This window comes from Eutrema salsugineum, unplaced genomic scaffold (assembly GCF_000478725.1).
Source record: "Eutrema salsugineum unplaced genomic scaffold, Eutsalg1_0 scaffold_1, whole genome shotgun sequence".
Taxonomy (NCBI): Eukaryota; Viridiplantae; Streptophyta; class Magnoliopsida; order Brassicales; family Brassicaceae; genus Eutrema; species Eutrema salsugineum.
This window is the reverse complement of record NW_006256909.1, coordinates 11,540,176-11,565,812: the sequence shown is the minus strand read 5'-3', so window position 1 is coordinate 11,565,812 and position 25,637 is coordinate 11,540,176. Positions and strand designations below refer to the sequence as shown.

At 30.4% G+C, this 25,637-nt stretch overlaps 2 protein-coding genes across 4 annotated transcripts in view; both read left to right on the top strand.

Annotated features, from left to right (window-relative positions):
* LOC18028126 overlaps positions 1-888 on the top strand; it is a 1,905-nt gene extending 1,017 nt beyond the window's left edge. For both annotated transcript variants that reach the window (XM_024149887.1, XM_006414420.2), the window contains exons 3-4: positions 176-424; positions 503-888. In XM_024149887.1, the coding sequence (XP_024005655.1) occupies positions 176-424; positions 503-778 (525 nt within the window). In that variant the 3' untranslated portion in view covers positions 779-888. The remainder of the gene's footprint in view (positions 1-175; positions 425-502) is intronic.
* A 551-nt stretch (positions 889-1,439) lies between these two features.
* LOC18028125 (probable helicase MAGATAMA 3) lies at positions 1,440-7,474 on the top strand. Of its 2 annotated transcripts, none has more exons than XM_006414419.2 (21): positions 1,440-1,483; positions 1,715-1,870; positions 1,951-2,095; positions 2,309-2,442; positions 2,545-2,766; positions 3,062-3,253; positions 3,347-3,382; positions 3,733-3,818; positions 3,954-4,004; positions 4,241-4,352; positions 4,422-4,527; positions 4,609-4,706; positions 4,940-5,041; positions 5,135-5,227; positions 5,576-5,629; positions 5,861-5,919; positions 6,018-6,102; positions 6,187-6,558; positions 6,676-6,798; positions 6,917-7,003; positions 7,085-7,474. In XM_006414419.2, exons 2-21 carry the CDS (start codon positions 1,763-1,765, stop codon positions 7,280-7,282), a joined length of 2,463 nt encoding a protein of 820 aa, XP_006414482.1. In that variant the 5' UTR covers positions 1,440-1,483; positions 1,715-1,762; the 3' UTR covers positions 7,283-7,474. The 2 variants fall into 2 exon arrangements, with proteins under 2 accessions (XP_006414482.1, XP_024005709.1); XM_024149941.1 differs by having other exon boundaries at positions 1,440-1,506.
* The last annotated feature ends 18,163 nt before the right edge of the window (positions 7,475-25,637 follow it).

Below are 25,637 nucleotides of genomic sequence, written 5' to 3'. Positions count from 1 at the left end.
GGACTTTTCATATCAGATCACCTTCATATGTCTATGAGATTTACAAAAGCTTGAGAATTTGTGTGAAGAGCTAATAGATTGCCAGAGACTGAGATTCAGCTATTCTATGCGACTTTGATTGAGATGAGGACTATTATGTGTTTATAATAACTCTATCTTCTAAAACATTTTGTAGGAATGGAGAAGAGTTTACGTGATGCGGCACAATGAAATGGCGTCTAGAGTTTCTGAGGTGATTACATTCGTGACTCAGTGGCCCGCTACGTTGTCTTTAGAGGCCTGGGAATATCTACACGCGGTTGAAACAATGAGGTCGATGCGGTTAGGAATCCAAGATGTAGAGTTGTTTCTCTTCAAACCAAACTTGAGTGTGCTGCTTAACCTTATTGGACTCATCTACTGCTTACAACACCTGAAACCGATGGTTAGTTTCTGTTTCTGTGACTAAGTAAAGACATGGCTATTCGTTTTCCAGCTTTTGATTCGCCATTTTCTTATACAGAGGAAGCAAATCTTGGACGCTATGAGGCGATGTGGAGTCTCAGAGCAGCTAGTTTGGGTGAAATGGTTGACGTTAGGTCGATGGTCACGTGGTAGACGAATGAGAGACGAGGTTGTCTCGCGTCAGGTCTCTCTAGGCGATGTTGTGAGAGGGAAAGAAGAAATGGTGCTACGAGTGCTTCAACGAGGAGTTGTTCACGAAGTTCTACGAGTTTGTATCTCAACCATTGATCTTGCTTGCACACCTTGCACCAGTAGCACCATCAGAAACTACTAAAACGGTTTCATAAAACGGTTTGGGTTTGTTACAAGCTGAAAAGTGATAAACGTATGTAATTACATGTTTGAAAACTTGTAAAGTGTATGTAAATAAATAATGGGACTTGTCTGATTGCATTCCGGTCTGAATGGAGAATGAATCGAATTGGCAACCAATCAGTTCGGTTAATTTCGGTTTATACATGAAAACCGATCGGGAGCAATTAAAAAATTACTTAGGGTCAGAACACTTTAAACCGATCGTTTTTTTTTTTTGCCTAATAAAAAAAAAACCCTGATATTACACACACCTTGGATCCTTTCTCCGTTAAGGTAATTTCTCCATCTTCATCTGTCTGTCTTTGTCGATTTGTTTCGGATTCGGGTGTAGTTCAACTAGAGTCTGGTTTGGTTCGAGTCTGGTTTAGTCGTGCCTTTGGTGGTTCGAGTCTCGTGCTCGTTAGTCGAATCAGTGTGTACCGAAATTTGCATTTTAAACCGATATTTACCGGAATCTCTGAAACTTACTGAGAATCGAAAGTTTTTTTAGTACTAATTACCGAACCAAAGTTTTTGAATTTGGTTCCAATTTGGCAAGCCGAACCGAAATTTAGACAGCCAAACCGAAGTTTAGTTCGGTTTTAATCGGCAGAAACTTTTTTCCAACGCCGAAGTTACAGGTTTTTGTTCTCTCCTCTCCCCTTTCCGCCACAGTGATTTCAAGGTTTTCCCTTCAAGAAAAATTTGGTTTTTTCTCTTTCTCTCTTCTTTGCAGTTACAAAGACATTTTGTTGATTGTTTTCAGCTTGTCAAATAGTCTCTGCTATTTGATTACTTTACTGATTATACGATAACATTATGCTTACGCTTGCATTGAACCGAATTTGAAACTAATCTTTTTAAGAACTTCCTTTCCGAATTTACTGAAATTTTCGTCTGATACATGTTCATGTAGAATCTGGCGGTAAGTTTTAGTTGAGATAGAGAGAGAGATTAGTGTGTAATGGCCATTGATAAGGGGAAGCTTCAAGAAGATGAAGCTTCAGCTGTTACTCGTTTCTATAACATTATTTTGGGTTGGGACTATAAACAGCTTACAAAGGAGAATGAGGTAAGCTCATCATCATCATACACACTCCTTTTCATTGTTTTTTTAAATGTATCTAATTGATTTTTTTTGATGTAATACAGAGGGAAAATAGGAAGGATTCTAAAGGGAAGTTGAATGTTGTTAAGAATACTTACAAGGATGTTGATGATTATTTTGAGACTTTTGAACCACTGCTCTTTGAGGAGGTCAAAGCTCAAATCTTGCAGAATCAAGATGAAGAAGAAGGTTAGATTCATAAAACTTAATATACATGTATCTAATGATGTTTCTCATTGGCTTTTTTTTTTTCTTTTTCTTTGTTATTAATTTTTTCCATCCATTGATCATGAACGAAAGTGGCAGGTTTTTTGAGTTTTGATGTTCTGTTATTGTAGTAAGATGTGATGTTTATAAAAGTTGTTAACATATTCATGAATTTTTATGTCATTTGCCTCTTAGCATCGGTGAGTAAAATGAGATTGGTTATGGAGTGCAGCGAGGCCGACGGGTTTCACTATCTGCTAGTCACTTACGAACACGACGAGGACGAATATCTTGCTCAGAATGATCTCTTATTGCTATCAAAAGAAGAGGTAAAAATACTTTTCTTTGTTTTTGGTGTATGACTTGCTTATCCTTTATTTATGATATCTCCATATTGTTTTTCTGATTCAGTTAGAGATTAACTTTTGCAGGTGAAAGGGAATTCATTTCCTTCATCTTATGGGTTTGCTGTAGTGGAAAATCGTCAAAATAATCTTCTTCGTCTTCGGATGTATTTAGCTGAAGAAGTGGTGCAGATAACCAAAAATACTAAATCCTCTAGAACAAAGCTATTTATCCAAGCTCTCTCAGATATGCGCTCTCTTATTACATCGTCTGCCAGTCCTATAGACAAAAGGGTATTCAGTTTAAAGGTCAGTTGTTATGTCATAGCAACTATGTATAACTATATCATGAATGTGGATAATACGCCTCAATTATTGTTGTGCTGTGCTAGCTTGGCTTCTCTTTTTTTTTGTTCTTTTTCTTTATTTTACTCTTCTGTAATACTAGTTAGAAGCTGCTTCATTAAGTTTTCACTGGCTGAATCCTGTCGGCTGTTGTATAAACTTAAGTGATTGTTGTTGACTTGTTATATATCCTTTCTAGCTAGAATAGTTCCCATCTTTTATACAGCGTCTTTCATGGTATGGTATGTTTATTTTGCAGTTATGTGGTTTATCAACCATTATTCGGGAATATATAGCACTACGATCAGTCAGTTCACTTCCGTTCAAGGATTTAATATTTACTGCAGCAGAAAAATCTTGTGGTTTCGGAGATGATGCCTGGAAAATATCTAGACCTTTGCATGAATTCTTTAACGAAAATCTTAACAAATCACAAAAAGAGGCAATTGATGTAAGTCTGGCCTCGTAATTTCTTTCCTTAGAGACTTTAACTGTTTCCCTTAACAAAAGTTTGAGCTCTTTGTCTCGAACTCTTATTTTGCAGGTTGGTCTATCAAGAAAATCATTCGTCTTAATACAGGTTGACTTCTTCTTCATCTTGTTTCTCTAGCATTTTGTAATGTTCTTTACACGTTGAATGTCGAACATACAATCTCTGTCAATCAATGTAAATGCCCACAATTGCATGAAGTTGAAACTGTTCAGCCTGCTTACTGAACTAGCACTTAATGTTTTTCTGTTTGACTCTCAAGATTGCCTTTAAAGGAATCTAGTTTTGATCTTGTTGACTACGTGGATGTGAGAGATTTCTTGGCAATGAAAGTTAACAGGGATATATTGCATACTTCTTCTTTCAAATTGCATTGACAAGTAGTTGAATTGAACTGGTTACAATTTGATTCGAATACTTATGACTCGATTCTTCTTTAGGGTCCTCCAGGTACTGGGAAAACTCAGACGATTCTTAGCATCCTTGGTGCCATTATGCATGCCACTCCAGCAAGAGTCCAGTCTAAGTATGATTTTTTTATGTGCTATCCTCTTGATCCTTGCTTAGCTTTTTGCAGTTCTGATTTAAGCTCCAGATATTATAACTTTGCTTTCTTATGCTTCTCAATCTCTGGTGGATATTCCTTTTTCTTCCATAATAGGGATATGGAGCATGCACTAAAGCGTCGAATTCAGATGACCATTGAGGAGAAGTATGGTTCCCCTCTCATTTAAGATCATTTAGATAATTTTATATTTAGCTCTCGCATACTTAGACTTCTATCCATAGTGACTGGAAAATGTTATTATTAACTACATCATATCATGTTTTATCGAAAATCTTGAAACTCAAAAAATAACTCCACATTTTATGAGTAGTTTGGTCTAAAGTATCACATACCATACATCCCTCTTGGTGAACATATCTCAGTATTTCTTTTGTCTGCAGATACAATCACTGGGAACGAGCTTCTCCTTGGATTTTTGGTGTTAACCCCCGAGATGCTATTATGCCTGAGGATGGTGATGACGGTTTTTTTCCAACCTCAGGAAATGATTTGGTAGGTCGGTATATTTTATTCTGATTGGTAGTGATAAACTTACTTATCTTTGTTCACTATTTTTGTCAGAAACCTGAGGTTGTTAATGCAAGTAGGAAGTATAGAATACGTGTACTTGTCTGTGCTCCATCAAACTCTGCACTTGATGAGATTGTATTGCGGCTTCTTACTACGGGTATGTGTGTTTATCTCATACGTTGTTTCAAAATTTGAAAGTTGGTAGTGGTCTTATATGTTTTGGTTTCTGCACTTTCAGGTCTTCGTGACGAAAACGCCCAGACATACACACCCAAAATAGTACGAATTGGTCTCAAGGCACATCACTCCGTCATGTCAGTATCACTGGATCACCTTGTATGTATCTAGTAGCTTTTACACTTATTGCCTTTCGTCCTGTGTTAGTTTTGGTTGTTGCTTTAACCATTTTTTTCAAAACATTCAACTTGGAATCTAACTATCATCAGATCATTAAAAGTTTGTTTGGTTGTGGTATATAAGAGTATTCATTGAAAATAGACAACGAAATTACAAAATTCTGTTAACAAATCTTGTCCCTATGTGCGTTTCTGAGAAGCATTCTTTTGCAGGTGGCACAAAAGCGTGGCTCAGCCATTGATAAACCGAAACAAGGAACCACAGGAACTGATATAGATAGTATCCGCACTGCAATTTTGGACGAAGCAGCAATTGTATGGAGAATTAACCCTCACTCATGTAATTTTTAAAATTATGTTTTTTTTTCCTTCCCTGAATATCCCACTTCGGTTTTTTTGCACTAACAGGTGTTTGCGACTCTAAGCTTCAGTGGCTCAGCACTTCTCGCCAAATCTAACCGTGGTTTCGATGTTGTTATCATCGATGAAGCTGCACAAGCTGTAAGCCCCTTCCGATAGAATATGGACTATAAATGTCTAATTGTTAACCTTTAAATGTGGATATAAAAATAGGACGCTTTATTTGCATGAGACTTTAGTCATGCTGTGTCAATACTCAATACATAGAGTCGAGTCATTTCTTTGCAGTTTACCCTGACCTATGTGAACTATCCGGAAACTGTTGTATATCTCAAAACTATTTGTTGTTTGCTATGTAAGTGAAGTTAGCTTTTCACTGATAAAAAGGTTTATGTAGGTAGAGAAAATGTTAATGCTTATATTCCCTGAGCGTGGGAAGCTAATATGCTCGTCAGATTTTATAACTAATGAAATTTTCTCTTGTGTCAGGTTGAGCCGGCAACTCTTATCCCCTTGGCCACTAGGTGCAAACAAGTGTTTCTGGTAACATTCAGTAGGATTATGCTTCATGTATCCAAATTGCAGTAATTTTCCAAGTATATATAGAGTAGGTAGTCAATACGACACACACCATCAGTAGCTTCAAATTTGAAGAATTGTGTCTTGACACTGTAGATGTAACACCATAAGTTTTATGAGTAAATGATTATTATGATCAGTCAAAGGAAACTTCAATAGCTTTGGAAAATCTTATTACATATCTATATATATTAGGTAGGGGATCCAAAACAACTCCCAGCTACTGTAATCTCAACTGTTGCTCAGGATTCTGGGTAAGTACTTTAAACCACTCATTACGTCCAAACTTAATCTGTTTATATGTCATTGTATTGACACTATTGAATTGTTGTTTTTCCTTTCTTCAATGAAGTTACGGTACAAGCATGTTCGAGAGACTTCAAAAGGCTGGCTATCCTGTGAACATGTTGAAAACCCAATACCGGATGCATCCAGAGGTATGGAGAAATTCTCCTCTAGCATCCACTTAAGAAGTATCATCAGTTGATAACTTCTTACATTTACTCTTGTCTGAAAATTAGATAAGGAGCTTTCCGTCAAAGGAATTCTATGAAGAGGCACTGGAAGATGGATCTGACATTGAATCGCAGACTACTCGTGACTGGCACAAATACCGTTGCTTTGGTCCGTTTTGCTTTTTCGATATACATGAAGGGAAAGAGTCTCAGCATCCAGGAGCAACTGGTTCTCGGGTAAATCTAGATGAGGTTGAGTTTGTTCTTCTCATCTACCACAGGCTCGTGACCATGTACCCTGAGCTGAAGTCAAGCTCTCAGCTAGCTATTATATCGCCGTATAACTACCAAGTAAAAACTTTCAAAGATCGGTTCAAGGAGATGTTTGGTGCAGAGGCAGAAAAAGTGGTTGATATCAACACTGTTGATGGCTTCCAGGTCAATATTCTACTCTCTTTCTCACGTTTTAAAGATCAATGGTTCTGATAAACAAACTAGATTGTGACTTAGCTTGTAAAGAGGACTTAGAGTTTTCATTGTTTTTCATGGTGAAAGGGAAGGGAGAAGGATGTTGCAATATTTTCATGCGTCAGAGCTAATGATAAAGGAGAAATCGGATTTCTCTCTAATTCTCGGCGTATGAATGTTGGGATTACACGAGCTAAGTCTTCTGTATTGGTAAGAAAACAATAAAAGAAACATTTCATAGACACTATTTTGTGGCTTTTCTGCATACTTATACCATCTTTCTATGTTATATCTCACTGATACATTCTCCACTGAAACTTGCAATCAGGTCGTTGGTTCAGCTGCAACATTAAAGAGCGATCCGCTATGGAAAAACCTCGTAGAAAGTGCTGAGAAGAGAAACCGGTTGTTCAAGGTAAAAACCTTCATTGCCTTTGTGTTAAAAGTATCAACCTTGCTGCAACATATCCGGATCAAGAAAGTGGGTGTTTTGTAGGTATCAAAGCCATTGACCAAGTTCTTCAGCGAGGAGAATCTGGAGATGATGAAAGTGACGGAGGACATGGAGATTCCTGATGCACCAGGTTTTGAAGATGAAGCTCCTCCAGTTGCAAATTACGGTGGAGAAGATGATAACGACTTTGGAGATGGTGATGCTGATCAAGACGATGCAGCTTTCGCCGAAGAGGACTAAAAAGCTATAAAGACGCATGTTGGGTTCTAAATTTTGTATGGTCTTTTTGGTTTAGATTAGTTAAGTTGATCATAAATGTCTTTACTTTCTGCTACAATGATCTCATTAGATTATCACTTCTTGAAGAAAACTAGAAGATGATATTTCAAGAATCCATTATCATTATTTGGATAAAACTGAGATTTTACAACAGTTTTTTGGTATCTTCCAAGGAAGTCTGTTTTTATTACTTCAAGTTTTTATACATTTCTAACTTGGTTTCACATATATATAGAGGAGAAACCAAACTGCATACCATCATATTACATGAGATGTTTCAAGATTCCAGAGCTAAAAACGTTGGCTCAGGAACTAGCTGCCAAACTTAAGTCAAGCAATCAACATCATTCCACCATTAGAGAGAGTTTAAAACATCAATTAAAAGATAGAACTAAAACATTTTGAAAAGCATTTCCCTGAAGCATCCACAAGCCTCCTCCATATCTTCTCTTCACAGAGACAGAGTTAGGTTTCCTCCTGCTTCCACATTGTAATGTGCAAGAGACATGTTGTCGTCCTCTAAAAGCCCTGCTTTCCCACTTAACTTGAGCCTGTCTGCAGAAATTTGGATCTCCCCAGCTATTTTCTCCTTCAAACTTGCCACGTTTTCCGATAAAGACTCCACTGTGATCTCAATGACTTAGGCAAAAGACACCCTGATTGTAGTCGGACCCTGAAAATGTGTATTAACTACAAATTAGATACAACTCTCAAGACGACCCAAAAAAAAAAACAACAAAGATTTGTAAGAGCCTGAAGAAAACATCACCGAGCGTTGAGCAAGAAACTGGTCTTCTGGAACAAGGCCTGGCACGTCAAACTTTTGTCTCTTTGGCTCTGGTTCATCCTCAGTTCCAGGTGGTGTCAGGTCTTGATCAGCCTCCTTGTTAGCAAAATCCTTCTCCAAAGAAGCATGCCAATCAGTCAAATTCTTCAAGTTCTTTTCTCACCAATTTCTCTCTCATTCTTTTTCCTTTTTTATATTCTTCAAATTTAATAATAAAAAAATCAATGAAAAATCTGTTGAACGTTTCAGCGTTAAAGATGCTCTAAAGCCTGGAAACGAAGAAACGAAGAAAGTAAGAAAGGAAAAAAGAAAAGTTCAATCTAGCCCTAGGCTAGCGTTTATAATAGGGAATAAAAAACCGACTTTGTGTTTATCTTTGGGCTCTTCTAATTCCCGTCCATAATCATTTGTAAGACCGATTAAAGTGTGGATTGGTTCACCTGCTATTGCAAATGCAGCATTTATGGTTGATAGAGATTAGTGGAGTTTTATAACAATTATAGAAATTATTGCAAACCATTCTGTATCGTTTGTACTGCTAAAATTCAAAAACTGTTTCCTATAAGTGTTTGTCGTTGCAGACGGTAACAACTGGATAACAAAAATTACGCTAGAAAAAAATAGAAAATCACATTAAAAGAAAAATAAAATCTTAACTCTACTAATTGTCTCCTACATATATATACATAAACCCTAACCTAATTTTTTCTATCAAATTATCTTTAATCCATAATCATGGTTTCCATACCAGTTGTTATATGTATCTTATTAGATATAGTTTTAGTTTGTTATAATTCTTTTTTTTGTTTTTCAGAAAGTTACATGGTGAAACAAGATGATTTGTGCATTATTTCAACAGGTCATTGTGAAAAAAAACAAACTGAATAAAAAAAACCTAAAAAAAACAAATGAAGATAAATCGCCTGGAAGCTAATTGTATATGTTTTTGCATCGATTAAACTACCCCGGAGAAGTCTAAATCGCCATCTATGAGTTTAGAGTTCTTAGTTTGAGTCGTTGACATTTTAATATTCTTTAGCAACTCATTTACATTGTATTTAGGAATTAGTTTAGGATTAGCTTTAACCAAAAAAACCAAAACACTAATGAGTTTATGACTTTGATTACTATCTCAGTTTGGTGTTTCCTAGCAGATTAGACATCTTTTCTGTGGATCGACACCCTAAATCCTGCAACGTACATATGTGCACTTTCAGAATTAAGGTTTTATAAATTTAAAACTCATGACCAATGGGCCTTCAAAAAATGAGCGACCCTAAGGCCCATCAACCATGTTGTAACAAAAGAACATTAAAACAGATGTTGAAGGTGTACTCCGCACTCCCAATTTAGCCTTGTATGAACCAAGATCAGCCTAATTGATCTCGGTTTAAGATTGTTTATACCCAAAGAAATATTCGACCCATTAATAGCCTCTGGGCCTCTAAAACCTGATTTACAATATCAATATTAACATCTGAACTTTGTGGAATATTTTTTAATCTTATCTGAAAAAAAAAATATTTCCAAAATCCAAATCCAAACAAAAAAAAAAAGAATTCGTCAAAAGAGATCGATTTTGAATCTTATAAATAGAGGAGACTCCTCCTTATTCAAAGATATTCACAACTTTAACAGATGATCTAGATAACTTTTTCTTCTTTGGATAGTTCATAGTTCCGACACTATAATCTCTTTAATTCTCACAAAGTACAAAAGATACATAGGCAATTTTTATTAGGTGTAGCTAAACAACAATAAAATCACAATTCATAATGGGAACACTTTAGATCCGACTACTTTGGTAAGAAAATATTCTAAACACAAACAGATCTCGACTATCTACAAGATATGTAAAATTTAGTATATTTAACAATTGTCGCGCCGTCAGTGAGAAAAAGAGATTTTCAAACAAGCCCTCACCGCCTCCTCCCGATTGAACTGCATCGTCAATGTCAACATCTTCGTCTTCACCACCTTCAGAATCTGAAGAATCAGAAGATTCATTCACTTGAACAACCTCTGTAAGCGCCGGAATGGCCTCCACCAGAATTAACTGAATAGCATGAAAAAAACTTTTAACTGCGACAGTGCTTTGTGCAAGGGCAACCTCATCTTTGGTTTTTATGCTAGCGATTAGCATCTCGAATCCAAGTATACCCCATGGATATGCGAAGAAATCTTCCAAATCTCTGATTAACTCGACATGGTCATACACGATTTTCGACCGGTGGTTGGTAAGGCAGAGAACAGCGCCGGTAATAGCAAGGCAAGTGTACTTCAAACGAGTAGTCCGGTCGACGACGGTTTTCTTCTTAAGCATCTTGGTTGCCAAATCAACTTTGAGAAGTCTGGTGATTATGTAATGCCCGAAACTCTCGGATAACAACGGTTTCTCGGCAGTGGCGATGAGTTTCCCGAAAGAAGATTTTCGTAAGTAGTTTCTCTCCTCCTCATCAAGAGCATCGAGAATGTTACTGATGGTCTTCGCTTTATGATAGGAGTTCATCTTTTCGCCGGTGGGTTCGTCGCTGGCGGCAAAATTTCTGGTCTAGAGTTCTTGAAGCGCCATTAGTGACCAGATGCAAGTAGGGAAAAACGTCTCTGTATTAGGAAGTTCCAGAGATGGTTTGTTGTAAATTTCTTCAATTTTAAAATATTCTTTTCAAATTTTTAAGTAGCATTATTACACTAAAATCGTAGCCTATAACCGTTAGAGTTATAAGAAGTTTTTTGTATTAATGAAAATATGTAAATAGGTGTATAACATATAATGTTATGTTTGCAAATACGGTCGTATTCTATGTTACAGCATGCAAATTCTCTTTTCAAAACCTAAAAAAAAAAATATCCAACAATAGCCTACCTCCAATCTTTCTCCTAGCTTTCACTGATCATAATTTCTAATCACTAACATGAAACTTTGACGGCATCTCAGAATCATCGTCCTAAACAAAAACTAAGTTTTACATCATGTTTAATTATTTTATTTACCTCATTGGTGGGTCTGATAAAGAAGTTGGTTGGATCGTAATTTATAAAACCCAGAAAAATAAAGGGAAGAATAAAATCGTTATCAATCATATTTTTTTTATTAAAAAATAAATGAATTAAAAATTCATATTATAATTTAAATAAAATCGTCATTCCCTCGCATATTTTGCGACAAGGAGGCTATTCGAGCAAATTCCCCGTTTTCAAGACCCTAAATCTTCGGAAGTCCTAAATCTTCTCTTCTGTCACTTACACGAGCTTGCCCAATCTTCTTCTCCGAAACGATGAAGCTTCAATCTCCGATTTGATTTGAAGAAGCTTCGATCTCTATCTCTCTTCTAGTTTTTCTGTTTGATCCTCTCGCTTCTCTCTCACCGAAGATTCAAAAAAGCAACATAACGTCTTCGTTAGGACTCTCTCTTCTCTCTCGATAAGAAACTCCCAGCTCAAGCTTCTGTTGCTCTTCAATTCGGTCTTTGAGATAATATTCGTTTTGGGTTTATCTTGGAATTCGTTTCTGGGTTTGTATTGAAAGCTTCTTGGAATTCGTTTCTGGGTTTGTATTGAAAGCTTCTTGGAATTCGTTCTGGGTTTTCGCAACAGAAAATTTGATTGAAGTTTCGACTTGCTGCAACGGAATGGATTATATCACTGTTGGTGCTTGCTTCAATTTATTAAAGATTTGATCGAACTTTTGTGAAGAATTAGTTTTCATGACATTCTGGATAGCGTCAAAAACAAATAGAAAGAGATGGTTCATGAAACCCACTCTGCTCATGTAGTTTAGTTGCAGTCACGGTCCACAATGGGCTGTTCTTTATCCAGTACAGATATCTTGGATTAGATGCTTTGCTTCAATGGCCTGTTTGAATACTTCTCTGATGTGAGATCTCTTTCTGAATAGAGTTAGATCTTGTACTGTCTCGTTATGTCAAAACCATGGATAGAGAAATGTAGAGGTTTTGTGTTACTTCACTTAACTGCATTTCTTTGCAATTTACATTTCAGGTTTGGATCGTGTTTGATCTTTCATCTAATCGACGATGTCAACAATCCCTGGTACTGAAGTGAGTACGTTAATGTATTTGATTGTCACTCTTTTTTCTCAAGAATCTTTTTAAGGTGAAACTGTTTTGTTCCGTTTTGTGTGTTTGTTGTCAGCTCTTATCAAAACTTAGAAAGCTTCATATAATTCTTAAACTGTTTTGTTCCGTACTGATTGTTTACAAAATCATCTGCTTGTGTCTTCAACTAAGAATCTTGGTCTTATGGTTCCATTAGTGGGGTGAGTATTGAATGGCCTCTGCTTCATCTTAGAAAGCTTCATATAATTCTATGCTTTGTGTATCATTGAATGGCCTCTGCAAATTTGTTTCCTTCTTAGATTTGAAGTACTACCAACAGTTTGGAGTGACTTGACTTGTTTTTCTTTTCCCTTCTGTTTTTTGATTCTTGATGTTTGCTTGCATAGATTGCTTTCTGGAATTGAGACCCATCTGAACTGAAGAAGATTTGAAGTGATTTCATTTCAGGTTCTTCTCTTAACTAAAGAGTGTCATTGCCCTTTTGTTGTGATTGATTGTAATGCTTTCAAACACAATCAACTGATACTTTAGAACCAATCGTGTTATTGGCCTTGTTACCTGGTTTGGGTTTGTGTGTCTCATAATGGCATTTGATAATCTTTATATCTTTACTTTGGAACCAGATTTATCGTAGCATTTTTTAGTTTGTCTCTTGCTCTATTTTTTGCCTACAGATAATAGTAGATTCCATATTGATTCTCAGATTTCCAGTGATTTTGAATTGTCTTTCTGTTTTAGATGTTGGGGGTTTGCAATAATTGCTCAAACTTCATTTTTCTGGGGGTAGATGACATCATTTTCGACATAAGATGTGGACAGTGCCGTGTGAACTTTTGTGGGAAGGTATGGAGTTTATTTGTGTTCTCTCATACATACTGCACATCTTTGAATTATTCAACATCGGTTTATACCGGTTATGTTCTCATGTTCTCATCACATACTAACTATTTTTGTTTATAATGCAGTGTCATAGAGAGCCTCATTACCCAGCAGAGTGTGTTGACGTGCAGAAATGGGATAACAGACTCGATCATTATGCTCCGCAGAGAATAGCATATATTACAAATCACTTGGACATTCTAGATGATGTAAGATGTTCAACATGTTCAACAGTGTTATTACATCTAAGTTTATCTAAGTTTTTGTACATTTTTCTTGTTTGGTAGGTTAGTGATATTCTGGCCATGATGCAAAATCATTTTCTGGATATTGACGAGGAGCACACAAAACGGTTCAATTCTCGGCTTCATCTGCCGTTTAAACATGTGTTTATTTTTGACCCTTACTCTTATTGATATGTCTCCCTTCCTTCTTTTTTTTTTTCTTTTACATATCTGTTTTCTATTTGTTATTCTTAACTCTGAATTTCTTCTTGTCAGGTGCGTGAAATTGTTAGGTTTGGACGGTGGTATCTACTACACGCGTGTGGCTATTGGTATCTAGAAGAATTTCTGCTTCCCGATTGGTTGCGTCTACTACGATGCATTCAATCATTTTTAGAAAGTGTACCACATGTCGGTTTGACGGCTGTTCAATGGCGCGAAATTCTGCCTAATTTTCGAATTGCCGGTATAAACGTCGGCGTTCCCGTCATTGATCTTATACGGAAGATCCCTAATGCTCGGGATGTTCAGAGAGCAGTCGAGCCAGGGTCTTTGGCTGTGGATGAGACTGCTATAGAGATAGAGCGTGAAGAATCAGAGATAATGATATGGCAGTGGCACGCAAAACTACTTCCTTGAAGACTGATGGTTCGTGGCCTTTTGATGGATTTTTTTGTTTTAATCTGATTTAGATATGAACTTGGTACCTCTCAGGTGGAAACCATCTTTCCACAAATCCACTTATAAAGGATTCTTTTTTTTGTTTTTTGTTACAGGTTTGGAGATAACAAAGACAGAATAAATAAGGATATCAACAAGACGTATGAGAAACATCTAGAATACTCAAATTTCCCTCCTAGCCTCTCTATCTCTCTCTCTGCCTTTATTCTTGATCGGATTATTTCTATGTGTGTGACTTCTTTCTTGTATAGCCAGAATTGCCTCTGTTATTCCCTTAGGGAATATGCCTTAATATCCTTTTCTCTTAGCAAGAACCGAGTAACCTGAAAAGAAAAAAAAGCAATACAACACGTTTAGGCTATTTTTGAATTTGTCCAGAATTGAGCCCATTTGTTCATAACTTCATACTAATCTTTCTATCTCAGGTTTTCATTTCGAGTTCAATTAAAATAATGACAAAGAATTGAGCTGCTAGATGGTTTAATCCAATATTTTAAATTTACTGTAAATGTAGATTAAGATCTGCGTCTCTTAACTTTTTCTAGAGATTTTCGTTTTATAAACCCTGAAATTCTTCTTACTTATATATAACTAGATAAGTCCCAGCATATATACGAATTTCTAATTTATTATTTTATAGTTCATAAAACCAAAATAAAAAAACATAAACATAAAAAACTAAGATCACCCCTGAAAATATATGATACATAAATTTAAAAATAAAGTTCTCGTAATAACTAAAAAATTATTTAAACATAAAATAATAAATTTTATCTTATCTTATCTTATATATATATATACTAATAAAAGTTGAAGCTAAATGCATCTAAGGGTGTCCACATAGGATTTAAGAAATCAATTTAATTGGTCCACATCAACATTCAAAAATTCAAAATTAAGGAAAATTTACATATTTCAAAAATAAGGAAAATTTACATATTGTAATATTATTGCTGAAAAAAGAAAATAAGAAAGTATCCACATAAGATTTAAAAAATCAATTTTATTGGTCCACATCAACATTCAAAATTAAGGAAAACTTACAAATTGTAATATTATTGCTGAAAAAAGAAATTAAGAAAGTTTATTGGTCCTATAATTTTTTTATTAGTCTACCTCAACATTGAAAATTTTCAAAATTCTATTATTGTTTTTAAAATAAAGAAATTATATATAAAATTCACAATTAATTTGAGCCAAAAAAGTAAACATACTTGATATCCAAACTTAGATTTATATGAAATCAAATACGAAAACCAACATGATGAAATTCCTCAAGTTATTAATTACAGAAACCAAAAAGATTTAATTGGGGAAAAATGTTCTTCTTAATAATAAAAAACTAAAATAAATAATATTAAAATAGGAAATTTTTAATGTAAATTAGATATCTACACACATATATTTAGAGACTTTTACATTAGCATCCAATTTTTTTGTCACATAATTATAATAATTTTTAAGTTTTTTTTCCTATGTGTGCAACCATGTAAAATAAACAAAAACAAAAGATAGAGTAAAGTTTCACTAAAAAATAGTCATTACAACGTAAAAGAACTAACTTGACTAAACTATATGTTTAACTATTAGCTAAATTACAAAGAATAAAAAAAATATAAATAAAGCCACTACAAGAACAAACTTGACTAAACTATATGTTTAATTATTAGCTAAATTATAAAAAAATATGAAAGGAGATTTAAACAAAGGCACTAGAAGCCGCTTTAATATTGAAAAAAAAATCGCAAAATCACCAAAGTTTGGTCACAAATTTGAGAAGAATGATAAATTTCAAGCAATCCAAGAAACATGTCAAGTGATTGATACTCGACACTTTTGAAAAACCAAGCACTAGAATAGAGAAAAGAACATAGCGGAGGAGACTGAAGTATCTGAGGAAAATTTTTGAAATGACATAACATCTGAATGGGTTTTAACAACCCAACATGAACCACAAAAGTAACCAAGCAGCATCCGAATACATTTGGTAAGCCTTGAAACAAAGAGGAGAGGCTAAAATCACTTGCCGCAACAGGCCTCTTCTGAGATTTTCCAGTTTTGATTTCTAAATCTATTACTAATAAAATTTAAAACTATATGTCTCTAAGAATGTCCATATATGATTTAAAAGTTTAATTCTATTGGTCCACATCAATATTTAAAATTTAGGAAATTTTTAAATTTTAAAATTATATTGTTAACAAACAAATATAATTAAAGAAAAATAAAAGTTAAAGCTATATGCCTCTAAGGACATCACATAAGATTTAAAAGGTCAATTTTATTATTCCACATCAATAACTAAAATTAATTTTTTTTCTAAATTATAAACATTATTGATACTAAATAATATAGGAAAAATTGTTAATTAAAATTATTCTATTATTAATGATAGCTAAAGCTATATTATTTTCAGAGCATCCACAACAGCATTTAAAAATTTATTTTCGTATATATTAAAATTATAAATTAAAAAGTTTTATAATTCTATTATTATGATTAAAAAAAACATATGAAAAAATAAAGAAATCTCTATTATAAAAAAAAACAACATGATATTAAAATTTCCATTACCAATGTTTAAATCACAAATTTAATTTATTATCTATAAAAAAGATATGCTACTTATACAAGTTTAAGTTACTTGATTTTAAAGGTTTTCATGTAGTATTTTAAATAACTAAAACTTATGATGTATATTCATCTAATTTTTTCACATATGCAAAACATATTATCAAAATATGTAATATTTTTTTCTCATGTAATATATTTTTGCAAAAATGATCAAAAAATTTACATTTTATATATTCAATTTGGAATTCAATATATTAATGTATGAGTTCTTAGTTTTGAGTTGTTTGATTTGTTTTATTTTTATAAATTTGTATGTAGTAAATTGTACTGGTTTTGTCTACTTAATTACAATTAGAAGTTAGAATGAATATGATGAAACTAAATATAATCATACAAAAATTATTAAAATAAATAAATATAATAGATTCATTGAAAAAACAGACATAACAAGAATAAAAATGAAGAAGATGAAAAAACAATTTCATTCTTATTAGAAGAGATGACATATAATCATTGAAAACTTATTTAAAAGTTTACACTACCAATTGACATAAATATATTTATTCAAAAATTTTGTGTGATTTTATTCATTTCATATTCGATTATTCATTTCATATTCGATTATTATTAATCTCAAAGGAAATATTTTATTTATTAGTTTATTTTTTAAATTAATATATCAAAATAAAAAATATTATTTGTTAAAAAAGAGAAGAAAAGATTAAATTTTAAATTTTATTTTTAAAGAACATATATATAATTAAAATAAAAGTGAAAATGATGGAAAAAAAATATCTTCTTAATTTAAAGAAGTGAATGTATAATATTTTATTATCATGTTAATACTATGTGTAAAAAGTAACATTTGATTCATTTGTAAAAATTTTAGTTGGTTTTGGTATATTAATTTATAAATGTTTGACCAAAAAAAAACCGTTAAAATATCACAATTTACATAAAAATTATTAGATCAATACTATAATATTTTAATATATGATTAAAACATTTATATATATAATTTATATCTTAATAAATATAATTAATTGCATATAATTTTTATTAACAAAATATCCACGCGTAGCGTGGACGCATAATCTAGTACTAATAAAATTTGAAACTAAATGCATCTAAAAGGTGTCCACATATGATTTAAAAACGTAATTTCATTGGTCCACCTCAACAATCAAAATTAAAAAAAAGTTTACAAATTCTAATATTATTGCTGAATAAGGAAATTAAGAAAATTTACAAATTTTAATATTATTAATGAATAAAATATTTTTGTATATTTTTTTACTGGGCCACCTCGACATTGAAAATTGAAAAGATTCTAAATTTTATTATTGTTTTTTTTAAATTATTAAAAATAAAGAAATTATATAAAAAATTATATTAATAATAAAAAATAAAATAAATAATATTAAAATAGGAAATTTTAAATTAATCACTACAAAGAATATAATGAAAGAAAATATAAACAAAACCACTACAAGCCGTTTTAATATTGAAAAAAAGACCATACCTCCAAAGCTGGGCCACTGAATTTGAGAATAATGATAAATTACAAGCAATCCGAGAAACATGTCAAGTGATTGATACTAGACACTTTTAAAAAAATGAAACACTGAAAATAGAGAAAGAAGTTCCGTCATTAAAACTTAGGTATCCGAAGAAGATTTTTGAAATAACATAGCATATGATGGGCTTTTAACAACATAACTTTAACCATAAAAGTAACAATTAGCTGACCCAACAGCATTTAATACATTCAGTAAGCCTCAAAACAAGAAGAATAGACCAAAATCACTTGTCGCAACAGGCTTCGTGTGGAATCTTCCAGCTTTGATTTTTAAATCTATTATTAATAAAATTTAAAGTTATATGCCTCTAAGAATGTCTACATATAATTTTGAAAATTCTATTTATTGGTCCATATCAATATCTAAAATTAAGAAGAATTTGGAAAAATTATATTATTAACAAAAAATATATTTATTGAAAAATAAATGTTGAAACTATATATATATCTCTAAAGACATTCATATAAGATTTAAAACGTCAATTTTATTAGTTCACATCAATAACTAAAATAAAAAAGTTTCTAAATTATAAAATTACAGTGTTAATACAAAAATATATAGGAAAAATTGTTAATTAAAATTATTCTAGCATTAGTAACAGTTAAAGCTATATTATTTTCAAGACATCCACATCATCATTTAAAAATTTAATTTTATTTCTACATATCAAAACTGTAAATTAAATAAAGTTTCTTAATTCTAATATTATGGTTAAGAAAATAAATTAAAAAATAACAAAATCTCTATTAACCAAAAAAACCAACATGATATTAAAATTTATGTTATCACTTTTTAAGTTACAAATTTAATTTATTATCGATAAAAAAATATGTGTTACCTATATTAATATACTTGATCTAAAAAGTTTTCACGAAGAATTTAAAATAACTATTAATTATGATTTAATATTCATCTAAATATTTTTTTTACATATGCAAAACATATTTCCACATTATCTTATGTAATATATTATGCGAAAATGATAGAAAAATTAAATTTTGTATATTTAACTTGGAATTACAATAGACTAATGTAGAATGTCTTAGTTTTGAGTAGTTCAATTTGTTATTTTATTTTTCTAAATATGTATGTATTAAAATATATCGTTTTGCCTACTTAATCATAATTAGAAGAAGTTAGAATAAATATGATGTAACAAATATAATTATACAAAAATCATTAAAATAAATAAATATGATATATTCATTGAAAAATAGATATAACAAGAATGATGAAAAAAAATTATTCTTATTAGAAAAGATGATGTATACTTATTAAAAAATTATTCAAAAGTTTATACAACCAATTCACAAAAAATATATTTAATTCAAAAAAAAATTAACAAATTTGTGTGATTTTATTAATTATTTCATTTCATATTCAACTATTGTTTTGGTTTCAAATTTAAATTATTATTAATCTCAAGAAACATTTTGATTTATTAGTTTTTTTTAAATTAATACATTAAAAATTGTGTTGGTTAAACAAGAGAAGAAAAAAATTAACTTTAAATTTTATTAGCTTTTATTGTTTTAAAAGAACAGATATATAATTGGAATAAAAGTGAAAATGATGAAAAAAAATTATCTTCTTGATAGAAAGAAGTTAATGTATAATATTTTATCATCATGTCAATACTATATTTAAAAAATAGTATTTGATTAATTTGTTAAAATTTAAGTTGGTTTGGGTATATTAACTTATAAGTGTTTGACCAAATATATGTTTTTGAAATATGACATACTGTATATAGATTTAAAACAAAACCGTTAAATCCTCATAATTTACATAAACTTATTAGATTAACACCATAATATTTTTAATATATTACTAAAATACCAAATACAAAATTTATATCTTAATAAATAAACTTGATTGCATATTTTGTATCAACAAAATACTCACATGTAGCGTGGACGCAAAATCTATGGTGTCCACATAGGATTTAAAAAAAACAATTTTATTGGTCCACATCAACATTCAAAATTAAGAAAAGTTTACAAATTCTAATATTATTGCTAGATAAAGAAATTAAAAAATACAAGTTCTAATATTATTGCTGAATAAAAAATTTTGTATAAATTTTGTATTGTTCCACCTCAACATTGAAAATTAAAAAATTTCTAATTTCTATTATATTTTTAAAATTATTAAAAATAAAGAAATTATATACAGAATTAATATTAATTATAAAAACTAAAATAAATAATATTAAAATAGGAAATTTTAAATTTAAATTTACAAATTCATATTATTTCTGAATAAGAAAATTAAGAAAGTTAACAAATTCTAATATTATTGTTGAATAAAAACGTTTTGTATAAATTTTTTATTGGTCCACCTCAACATTGAAAATTAAAAAGTTTCCAAATTCTATTATTGTTTTTAAAACTTATTACCGATAAAGAAATTATATATAGAACTTATATTAATAAGAAAAACTAAATAAATAATATTAAAATAAGAAATTTTAAATTTAAATAAGATGTATACACATATATTTAGAAAGTAGCATCCAAAATTTTTCAAATAACTATAATAAATTTTAAGTTTTTTTTCTGTATATGCAACCATTCAAATAAAAAAGTAACAAAAAATAGAGTTAAGTTTCACTAAAGAATGAGTTGTTACAACGTAAAAGAACCAACTTGACTAAACTATATGTTTAACTATTAGCTAAATTACAAAGAATATAATGAAAGAACATGCAAACAAAACCACTAAAAACCGCTAGCTTTAATATTAAAAAAGCTTGGCTGTCGAATTTGAGAAGAATGATAAATACCAAGCAATCCAAGAAACATGGCAAGTGATTGATATTTTACACTTTTGAAAAATGAAGCACTGTAAATAGAGAAAGAGGTTTCGTTATTAAAGCGAAGGAGGTATCCGAATAATATTTTTGGAATAACATGACATCTGATAAGATTTTAACATCCCAACCTGAACCACAAAGGTAAAAATTAGTTGACCAAGCAACATCTGAATACATTCGGTAAACCTGAAAACAAGGAGGAGGGACCAAAATCACTTGCCGCAACAGACTTTGTGTGGAATCTTCCAGCTTTGACTACATAAAAGCTAAAGTTATATACCTATAAGAATATCCACATAGAATTTAAAAGTTTAATTCTATTTGTTCATATCAATATTTAAAATTAATAGAAATTTTAAATTTTAAAATTATATTATTAACAAAAAAAATATATTTATAAAAAAAAAGGTGAAGCTATATGCCTTTAAGGACATACACATAAGATTTAAAAGGTTAATCTTATTAGTCCACATCAATAACTAAAATTTTAAAAAAAGTTTTAAATTTTAAAATTACATTTTAATACTAAATAATATAGGAAAAAAATTTAATTAAAATTATTCTAGTATTAATAACAGTTAGAGCTATATTATTCAAAGCACCCATATCAGCATTTAAAATTTCAACTTAATTTGTATATATCAAAATTTTAAAGAAAAAGTTTTCTAATTCTAATATTATGGTTAAAAAATAAATAAAAAAAAATTCTATTAACCAAAAAAAAAACCAACATAATATTAAAATCTCCATTATCAATGTTTAAGTTACAAATATAATTTGGTATCTATAAAAAATAGATTCTACTTATACAAGATTAAGTTATTTGATTTTAACTTAAAATTTTAATATATTATGATTTATATTCATCTATATTTTTGTCATATATGCAAAATATATTTCTACATAATCTCATGTAATATATTATGCGAAAATGATCAAAAAAATTACATTTTGTATATTTGATTTGAAATTGCAATAGATTAATATAGAAGTTCTAAGTTTTGAGTTGTTCAACTCTGTATTCATTTTTGTAAATTTGTATGTATTAAATTGTACTAGTTTTGCCTATGTAATTATGTTTAGAAGAAGTGAAAATGAATATGATGAAACTGAATATAATTATACAAAAATCATTAAAATAAAGAAATATAATATATTCATTAAAAAAATAGATATAACAAGAATAAAAATGAACATGATGAAAAAACTTTCATTTTTATTAGAAGAGATGATGTATAATCATTCAAAAATTATTCATCTATATGGCTTTTAACTTAAAATTTTAAATAACTAATAATTACGATTTATATTCATCTATATTTTTGTCATATATGCAAAATATATTTCTACATAATCTCATGTAATATATTATGCGAAAATGATCAAAAAAATTACATTTTGTATATTTGATTTGAAATTGCAATAGATTAATATAGAAGTTCTAAGTTTTGAGTTGTTCAACTCTGTATTCATTTTTGTAAATTTGTATGTATTAAATTGTACTAGTTTTGCCTATGTAATTATGTTTAGAAGAAGTGAAAATGAATATGATGAAACTGAATATAATCATACAAAAATCATTAAAATAAAGAAATATAATATATTCATTAAAAAAATAGATATAACAAGAATAAAAATGAACATGATGAAAAAACTTTCATTTTTATTAGAAGAGATGATGTATAATCATTCAAAAATTATTTAAAAGTTAACACATCCAATTGACAAAAATATTTTTAATTCATAAACTTTGTGTGATTTGATTTATTTCATATTCAACTATTATTTTGGTTTCAAATTTCAAGTTGTTATTAATTTCAAAGCCAACGTTTTATTTATTAGTTTTTTTAAATTAATAGGTCAAAATAAAAATTTGTATTGGTTGAAAAAAAGATCTATACTAATAAAGGTTGAAGCTAAATGCTTCTAAGGGTGTCTACATAGGATTAAAGGGTAATTTTATTGGTCCACATCAACATTCAAAATTAAGAAATTTTTCAAAAATTAATATTGTTAATAATATATATATATAAGAACAAATAAATTATGTATACAAATTCCATTAACAACAAAAAAAAAATTAAAATAATATTAAATTAAGAATATTTTTTAAACAAAATACCAATTTACTTATATATAATATAATATACAATCAATTAAGAAAAGAAAGTATATTTTAACATTGTTTTCAGTTTCTTACAAACCTGATATAAAAAAAAAAAATTGAAGAAACTAGTTTTCTTTCAAAGAAACATTTACTAATATTTTTTATGTCCATACTGTTTTTATTAAATAGTAAATGATTATTTTGTTATAGTTGTTAGTTATCTTTTTTAGTATACTAACCTACAAGCATTAGAATAATTTAAAAATATTTATACAAGTTGAAATATCTAAAAAAATTAAAATAACATTTACTATAACATAAAAAAAAAATACATATATTAATATGTGGAGATAATTGGTGGTTTAAACATAACTTAAGAGGGACAATAAGTTAATGATATCTATTTTAGTATATACCCAAAATTTCATTTAATATTTTATTAAGGGATAATTAAATGCTATCAAGTATAATTTGAACTCATTAAAATAGTAAAATGAGGAGAATTGTTTTTTTGTCTTTCTTGGTTTTTAATAAAAAATTAGTTAGAAGTTATCACACACAATACATTACTCGACAAAAGCTTAGTATTTACCAATTTCAGATAAAATTGACGAAAATTTATCTAGAATTCATCAATCTTTGTGATTTAAAATTATTTTAAAATTTTATTTTATATTTATTTACTGTCTTAGTTTACAATCTACGAAAACAAAAATTGTGTTTATTAGTTTGTATTTTAGTTAAGAATAAATCAGAAATTTGTATCGACTAAATTAAACTAGCTAAGAAAAGAGAATAATTTTCAACTTTATCAGTTTTTCTTTTTATAAAAAACTTAAATAACAAGGATGCAACTGAAGAAAAAAAACTTATTTTCTTGACTAATAAGTGATGTATAGTACGTTATCTTCGTGTTAATATTAATTATATACTATTTAATTAGTTTGTTCAATTTTAGATTGGTTTTGATATACAAAAGCATTCGACAAAATAATATGTTTTTTAAAAGACACATATATAGATTCAAACAAGATTGTTGAAATCTCAAATTTTATATATAAATTCTGAGATTAAAACTGAATTATTTTGACAAATTTTAGTACAATAAATTAAAATCTAAATATATATAACTGCTTAAATAGATTTTTTTATCAATATGATAGCATTAAAAAAACTATTCATTGATGGCCTTGCGGACCTAGGGTTGTTTTTAACAAGTCTGTTGGTCATCCAAAAGTTTTGAATTTATAAAACCCTAGTGTCTGCAAGTGCACAGATGTACGTTGTAGGACTTAGGGTGTCGATCCATAGAGAAGATGTCTAATCTGCAAGAAACAACAAACTGGGAAGTAAGCAAACTCATAAACCAATAAAAGTTTTGGGGTTTTTGGTTAAGATCCTAAACTAAACCTAATATAATATTCACAAGAAATGCAATGCAGGATGAATTGTTAAAAGAACATCTAAAGCATATCGATTCAAACTAAAGACTCTTGAACTCATAGGTGGCGATTTAGACTTCTCCGGTTTACTCTAATCGATGTATGATGGCATTTCCAATTAGCTTCTGGGCGATTTATCTTCATCTGTTTCTGGGAATCTGCATTGAACTAGAATAGACACATGTATGATTAACCAACTGTCGTCACCTTAATCAACTAATCTCTTAGATCTAGCAATTAACTCTCGCTCTCATGCTAAACTTAAGATCATGCATTGGACATTGAATTCGTCTGCTCACATATTCTCTATAGGTAGCTCTCGACTCCTATAGCGACTATGTTCTTCTGAAGCTAGGTATGGATGATCTGATACAGCACTGTCGTGGCTCTGATCGATCCTAGGCTCAGAGAATAGGTCATGAATCTACTCTCATGCTTTACGAATAACTTAGAAGAGATGAGATCCAGAATATGGCTAAGAACAATAGAAATCCTAATTGATATATATGCTTGTCGATATCTTCAAACAACTTGACTCTCTGGGACTAATCTACATGATGCAATGAATGATGAAAGACATATAAGAATGCAAAAGAATGAAACAGAAAAGTTAATATGATAAAAAGGAGAAAGAACAATGGATCTTGAGAAGAATCCCCATCTCCATCGCCTAACCCTATAAAAACAGAGTTTGGTGGCTCAAAATCTCATTACAAGAGCACACACCCGTTTAGGGCTGCTAAACAATGTATTTATAGGTCATAAGGTCTTCCAGGTCTCATTTAGGGCTTCTCTGAAGAGAAATGGCGAGGTGGGCTTTGATGTTGGGCCTTGTGGCTCGTCCTAAGGTCGACCGGGGGTGAGAGTCTTCCAGGGCAGGTAAAACAAGTGTTTCCCGCGGGTGAGAATCTTCTGGGACTGGTGAACTGGGTCAACTTGTTCTCTATGTATTTTTTGATTGCACCATTGGATCGTTGTGATCTAAAGTGATATGGAAAGCTGGTTGTCTCTTCTTGATTTTCTCCAAATTTGAGCTGGATCGGACGGTGGGAAAGTTTTCATTTGAGGTTGAACTTCTGACGGTCTGACTCTGAGCTAAAAATGTGGATTTCTTCCATTTTGGCATCATATTCCCTAGTTTCCTGGAA